The 7,656-nt window shown below is 50.3% G+C and overlaps 1 protein-coding gene across 1 annotated transcript; it reads left to right on the forward strand.

Annotated features, from left to right (window-relative positions):
- The first annotated feature begins 4,776 nt into the window (after nt 1-4,776).
- On the forward strand, nt 4,777-7,232 carry LOC125549081 (serine/threonine-protein kinase RIPK-like). Its single transcript, XM_048712574.1, has 3 exons — nt 4,777-5,509; nt 5,622-5,894; nt 6,282-7,232. The coding sequence occupies exons 1-3, from the start codon at nt 5,072-5,074 to the stop codon at nt 7,002-7,004; spliced, it is 1,434 nt and encodes a 477-aa protein (XP_048568531.1). The 5' UTR covers nt 4,777-5,071; the 3' UTR covers nt 7,005-7,232.
- The last annotated feature ends 424 nt before the right edge of the window (nt 7,233-7,656 follow it).

Raw genomic sequence — 7,656 nt, forward strand, 5'->3', positions numbered from 1 at the left:
TATGCAGGGACGAACTTCAACCTCATCAGAAGCTGGGATCTGACGAGGCAAGACACCAATAGAGCGGTCTTGCCCACCGCAATGACGAGCAGAGAATGGGAGAAGCACCCCCAACGGTGTCTCCTGGTGCCACCATCATGAGCTTTTTGTCTGAAAGGTAACCTGTCAGATGATTAGGAATCATCTCACACTTACAACTTTTGTCTAAAAAGTAAAGTTACTAAAATACCATTCACATGCCATAAGGATGACCAACTAATTTATTGATAATCATATATACTAATGCGTGCAGTAAAATAGTGGTTGTCCTCGACGGTGCTATGCGGCAATGCAGCCTCTACAAGATAGGTTCAAATGAACCAAAGCTCATAGAGACTACATGAGATGAGTAACAACACACAAGAAGGAAAAAAAAAACTAGGGAATCACTCCAAGAATCCTCGAAGCCTGTTGATTGAAGAGAGAAACCCATCACGACACAAGCACAACTACCACAAAAGATAGCCAGCAGGACGCGATAGTGGGAGAGGCAACCTAGCTTGAGTCACCGTTGGTGTAATCAAATGACCTCGATCAGCCAAGACGCAACCGCGACACTGCACCATTGGCGTAATAAAAAAGCAAAGCGCAGCAGAGGGCACACAGCCGCAACACCACATGTGTCATGGGACATGGGTGGCCGTCGGCCAAGACGCCACGACGCCTTTGTGCCACCGAGAGGAGTCGAAGGACATCACAGTGCAGACTGTAGAGACACACCATAGGGTACCCTCGCATGGAGCACCCTCATCACATGTGGGGGTCGCCGCCATAAGCTAGCCAACGGACATCACACACGTATACGCCTTTGTATATCTATGTACTCGATTTGCTTTTGGTAAAAGTAATGTGTGCACATTTGTACTCATAGATACCAATGTAACTCAGCCCATGCATAAGCACGAGACCCATTCCATTGGTCAACGTTTTCATGGCATTTTCTCTTTAGCAAAAGCTAACGAAAGCAGGTAGACTAATCTTCCGGAGCAAGAAGATGCTGTCAAAAAGATATGCCAGAATGACATAATAGTCTGAACATTCTTCACGGTCAATGGTGCGAGGCTAATGCTATGTCACTCCATACGTGACACACGCAGAGAATTACTATAATACAGTTCTGAGAAAGAAAAAAGATTAAAAAAAAACAGTGCCCCACCCAAAACGTCAACTGATAAACACGACAGTTAAGCTGGATTCTGGCTAGCGGACAGAACAGCTAAACTCCAATGCTATGATAACCAGCTTGCTAAGTTTCTTCGAAAGCACGCAGGGTACATGATAATGCAAGTGCCACTGCAGGGCATGACAAGTTGCTTGCCGCTGCGATCCTTGACCTGTAATAAGATCCTGGAAAAGAGTATTGTGCACGTACGGCGGATCGGACGGAGCGTGCAACGCATCTCTGCATCCAACCTGTCGCTCATCTGGCCGCTCAACATTCTCCGATCTCTAGCGCACGTGTCATTATTCATGGAAGGATTAACCGAACGACCAGCGCATAAGCACGAGAACCCGCCGGAAGTTGCACCCGCTGTGCTGTGGGAGGCGAGATTTGCTGGGATCAGATCGCGTTTGATGCTGCATGCTCTACCAGCTTCAGGTAGCACCTCGTGGCTTTGCAAGTGGGAGTAGCTTCCACTATCACCCAGCGCTCCGTTTCCAAAAAAACTATCACCCAGCGCTGCTTTTTTTTTTTTTTTGCAGGCTAATAGAGAGCTTTATTGATTAAAGGTATTCGCTGGGCAGTCCGCCAACAGGGCACTGACCAGGAAACCGGGAGTATTATCGAGCCAACTATCGGTCCTGTCAATCGTGCAAGCATACTTAGCACAGATGTGAGCAGGCTCATTAGCTGATCTTACAACATGACAAATATCAAAAGATGAAAAACAAGTGGTAAGCTCTCCAATATCTAACAAAATAGGAGCCACGACCGAACGGGAGTCGTGTCGAGTAGCCCAGAGGTTTACAACCTCCAGAGAGTCCGTCTTCATGATGACGTTTGAGAAGCCCCTTAGTTTAGCGAAGATCACGCCGTCCCTCACCGCCAAAGCTTCAGCTATGAGAGGATCTGTTACCCCAGGATAGGGCTTGTTCCACGCTCCTTGGAAGGCGGTCGGGGAGCGAGCGACGCCTCCTGCACCATCCTTGCCGCCATCAAGATGTATGGCTGCGTCTCTGTTGATCTTGACGAATCCGGGGTCTGGAGGGCGCCAACCGTGTCCCGGCAACATTAGCACCTGCTGCCGGGGAATGTCCAGGAGCGCTAGTGTCTCCCTCGTGCGGCGGACCGAGGTCGCCGGATCAAGCTTGTCCTCGCCATGAGTCAGCTTGTTCCTTGAGTGCCATATAGACCACATCACCGAGACTAGTATCGATCGATCCCTGGTGGTGAGTGTGTCGCTGTAGATGACATCCTTTGCCCAGGTGAGGGGTTGGAGTGTGAGCATGTCGAAGTCGAACAGCTGCTCGGCCTCTTCCCAAAACTGCTTTGCATGGCTGCACCTAAGTAGAGCGTGTCCCAAGTCCTCATCATAAGCCAATCAAAGCTTGCAAGTTCCTTGTTCTCGCAGGTGTCGATGTAGCAAAGTGCATTCATCAGGTAAAATGCCTCTCAGCACCCGCCAAAAAAAAACCCTGACCTTGGGCAGCACCTTCAGTTTCCACAGCTTGTCCCATACCTATTGCTCATTGATTAGAGTTTCGGTATCCTGCCCTTCCTCTTGAGCTTGACGCTCGTTGCGAGTCACTAGAGCTCGGTACGCCGATTTAACGGTATAGTTGCCTGAAACATCATGTGCCCATGCTAAAAAGTCCTCGCCACCGCCGGTTCTCAAAGGGATGTTCAATATTGCTGCCGCATCGGATGGCTGGAATGACTCTTGAATAAGATCCCGCTGCCATGTCCAGTTGTCCGTATCAATAAGATCACTGACCTTTGACACCAAATCTGCTATCCTGAGAGTGGGAATAAAGTTGGCTATGCCGGGCACCCATGGGTCAGACCACGCGGATATAGAAGATCCGTCGCCGACCCGCATAATGAGCCCCGTTCGCAGCGCTTCCCGCCCGGCGATAATCGCCCTCCAAGTCGCCGAGGAGGAGCCCGGTGTTGAAGCCTGCATGAAATCAGAATTGGGGCAATATTTTTCTTTCAAAACTCGGCCACACAAGGTGTTAGGATTTGTCATAAGCCGCCAGCCTTGTTTGCCAAGCATTGCTAAGTTGAAAAGATGGAGGTCCCGAAAACCCATTCCTCCTTTGCACTTAGGTGTTGCAAGCTTCTTCCATGATATCCAGTGTAAAGCACGTTTGTCAATGGAGCTACTCCACCAGAACTTGGCCATGCAAGTCGTTAAGCTCTTGCATACTTTCTTTGTCAGCAGAAACACACTCATGCTAAATGTGGGGATGACTTGCGTGATGGATTTAATCAGAGTTTCCCTTCCCGCACACGCAAACAATCTCTCTGACCATCCCTGCATGCAACTTCTTGATCTTTCCCTTATATGTTCGAATGTGCCGTTGGTGATCCTGCCCACGGCTGTTGGGAGACCAAGGTAATGCTCGCTAAAAGTTTCAGCATGTACATCAAGGGTGGTTTTGATAAGCTGTCGTTGATCAAGTGGGGTGTTTGGACTGAAGAAGATGGCACTCTTCTCTCTATTGACACACTGACCAGAGGCACTACCATAGATGCGCAAAATCGCATTCAATCTGTTCGCACTCTCAGCATCAGCCTTCCTGAACATGAGGCTATCATCTGCGAAGAGCAGATGGTTTACCTAAGGGGCGTGATAGTTGACTCGAATCCCTCTATCCACTGTGCCATAATGTTTGAGCAAGGAAGAAAATCCTTCTGCACAGAGTAGAAACAGAAACGGCGACATCGGGCAGCCCTGCCGCAAACCCCGAGATGGGTTGAAGAAAGGCAATAGTTCTCCATTAACTCGTACTGAGAAACACACTGATGTTACACACTCCATAACAAGTCTGACAAGGTCTGCGCCAAAACCAATCTTGGATAGTATAGCTTCCAAATAACTCCATTCAACTCGGTCGTAAGTTTTCATCATATCAAGTTTGATTGCGCAAGAGTAATTCTTCCCCTTCCTCCTTCGCCGCATGGCATGAATGCTTTCGAACGCAACCAAAATATTGTCAGTAATGAGGCATCCGGGGACGAAAGCGCTTTGCTCCTCGCTAATGAGCTCATCCATGAAATCCCGCATCCTATTGATGATGACCTTGACAGCCAATTTGTACAGAACCGGGCATAACGAGATAGGTCGATACTGTGAGATGGTTTGTGGGTTACGCACCTTAGGGAAAACCATTTTACTAGCAGAAGAACATGGACGTAGCCAGAAGAGGCAATTATCTTCTCTCGTACTACTAAAACATTCAACCGGCTGCCTGATCGGCATATGTTGGGTTTTCACGTGGTCTGACACCTGCCACTAGTTAATTTGCATCGCCAATCGGTCAATCACGGCCAGCATCGACACGGAGCGCGCATATGGCCCCTGCTTCAAGCAACCTCACGTTTTCCACCCGTCCCGTCGCGCGCCGGGTCAGCGTCACGCACGTAAAGCGGTGTGATGCGCCCTCGCACCAGATTCCAGATTACCGGTCTCCCGTGGCATCTCCCTCGCTCGCCCGTTCCGTACGAGGGGAAGAGGAAGGAAGGCGGGAATAGTCAAGCCCCGGAAGCTCAACGACTCGTCTGCTTCTTGTTTGCTACTGCCCGCGCGCCGCGGCTTCGTGCCCCGCGACAGGGTCAAGGCAAGCCAACACCACGATTCCGTTCCGTTCCGTTCCACCACCACGGCCATTATATATACCCGCCGTCGCCCACCGATGCTTCGTCGTCAACCAGTCTCTTCTCTCCCATCTCCTCTTCAACTCCCCAGACCCTCACAGCTCGACCAAGAAACCAACCAATCTGCATCGCCAAGATCGTTGTCAGCTCTTCGATTCTTGCATTGCGCGGTCCATCTTCGATCGCCGCGGAGCTGGTATCGTATCACCGATGGCTTCAGCGCAGCCGTGGAGGTCTATGTTCTGCTGCGTCGGAGGCGCGGCGGCGGGGGCGGCCACCGACGACGAAGGGCCGTCGCCGTCTTCCACGCCGAGGCGGAGGAGAGGGGAGCGGAGGACGCTGCTGCCGTCGTCGTCCGCGTCGACGGCGTCCCGGCTCTCCCTGTCCAGCCTGGGGTCGACGGGCACGCTGACGCCGGAGGACCTCTCGCTGACGCTCTCCGGCTCCAACCTGCACGCCTTCACCTACGCCGAGCTCAGGGCGGCCACCGCCGGCTTCTCCCGCTCCAGGTACCTCGGCTGCGGCGGCTTCGGGCCCGTGTATAAGGGCCAGCTCGCCGCTGAGCTCCGGCCGGGCCTGGAGGCGCAGACGGTCGCCGTCAAGTACCTCGACCTCGACTCCAGCTCGCAGGGCCATAACGAGTGGCTGGTAAGTCGACCCACTGACTCCACCATTGTTGTTGCACGTACGGATGCATGAGCTGTCGAATAAAATACCTCCATTATTGCGCCAACTAACTTCTCCATGATTGATTCTGCAGGCGGAGGTGTTCTTCCTTGGGCAACTGAGGCACAGGAACCTGGTGAAGCTCGTCGGGTACTGCTACGAGGAGGAGCACCGGATGCTGGCCTACGAGTACATGGGCACCGGCAGCCTGGAGAAGCACCTCTTCAGAAGCATCGACGGCCCCATGCCGTGGATGACGAGGATGAAGATCGCCGTCGGCGCCGCCAAGGGCCTCGCCTTCCTCCACGGCGCCGACACGCCGGTCATCTTCCGCGACCTCAAGGCGTCCAACATCTTGCTCGACTCGGTGAGTCAACTGCACGATCAATCGAACCATCTCACCATTTTCTAGCCTTGACCACGAGTTGTCGATAGAGCCACCTGTGGACGGCTGAATGTCAAAGTCTGGCACCCGTTTCAAACATGTTTGCTGGCTTCGCTGGAAAAGCCAGCGGCGCCATGATTGGGACTTGGAATTGGAAGGTTCCTGGATGCCCATTTGTCACATAAATCCTACTACTCACAATCAATAAATCTGTACCCACCCGTGCCGTAATGTATGATTATGTCAGTATCAGAGCAACAGCCTGACAGATACAGCTTAGCACGATAGAAACGTTGTCATGTTACACGGATATATCTGTGTTTGTCACAGGTTATCTTTGCCTAACCTAATTTGCTTCTTGCATTTCAGGACTATACCGCCAAGCTGTCCGACTTCGGCCTGGCCAAGGATGGGCCCAACGGCGACGCCACCCATGTCACGACACGTATCATGGGGACACATGGATATGCCGCACCAGAGTACATCATGACGGGGCATCTAACCGCTAAGAGCGACGTTTATAGCTTCGGCGTGGTGCTCCTTGAGCTGTTATCGGGTCGGCGGTCCATTGACCGTGCTCGACGTTCCAGGGAGCAAAGCTTGGTTGACTATGCCAGACCTTACCTCAAGAAGCAGGACAAGCTGCATCGGGTCATGGATCCGGCTTTGGAATGCCAGTACTCGTGTCAGGGGGCCGAACTGGCTGCACGTGTAGCGTACAAATGCTTGAGCCAAAACTCAAAGTTGAGGCCCACCATGAAAGAGGTCGTTCAGGCCCTAGAGCCCATACTGAAGATGGATGACTACCTACAAGTGGGTCCATTCGTGTTCACAGTCGTAGTGGAAAATACCGATAGAAACGTTGAGAAGAAAGAAAAGCTTATTGATGATGAGTGGAAGGCTGGCATGAAGGTTGAGAAGATTGTAGAGGACAAGCACCAGAGCCACCAAGATCGACACCGGCAAAAGTTCCCAAACTCAATGATACACGCCGACATTTTGCTGCAACGGGATGGTGCCATCGGGCCGTATACCACTGCGCTACAACGTCACCGAAGAGCATCAAGTTACACCGAGGAAAGGGGTGCATAGTGTTGATCATCACAGAGCTTAGTTAGGACTGTTGTAAAGGAGTAAGAGTAGCAAAATGGAAGATTGTACATATTTGAGCTAGATCCAATAGGGGCGTAACACAAGTCACAGATCACCAAATTGGTTTGGTTGAGAGAGATTTTTTTTTGAAAAAATATAGATGTATTATTCTTTTATGAGAAATCTTGATAGTGAAGCTTGGTGTAAATGCCAAAAGTTTTGCGAGAAGTCCGGTTAATGTATTGGATTAATACATAAGTGTCAAAGTATATAAATAGCAAGCGAGAATGATAAATGTATTCTGAAATGGTGTTTTTGTTACCTTCATGTTAGAAAAAGTTGCTCCCATAATCCAGTTTCTGCGCTTTGCTCTCATGTCTTTTTTTTTTGACGCAACCTCATGTCATTTTGGTGGCATTGTGAGCTTCTAGTATACCATCCATTTCATTGAGAAGTCTATGGATAAAGCCACAAACCTAAAAGGGATTCTTTCCTATTTGGAAAGCCTTTATGGTATGAAAATCAGCTTCCATAAAAGTGACATATTGACTATTAATGTGGATGTTGAGGAGGCAAACTTCTATGCTCATTTTTTTTTGCTATAAAATGGTTAATTACCTTTCAAGAATTTGGGGGTTCCACTACATTTTAA

Source organism: Triticum urartu, chromosome 1 (genome assembly GCF_003073215.2).
Source record: "Triticum urartu cultivar G1812 chromosome 1, Tu2.1, whole genome shotgun sequence".
Classification (NCBI taxonomy): Eukaryota; Viridiplantae; Streptophyta; class Magnoliopsida; order Poales; family Poaceae; genus Triticum; species Triticum urartu.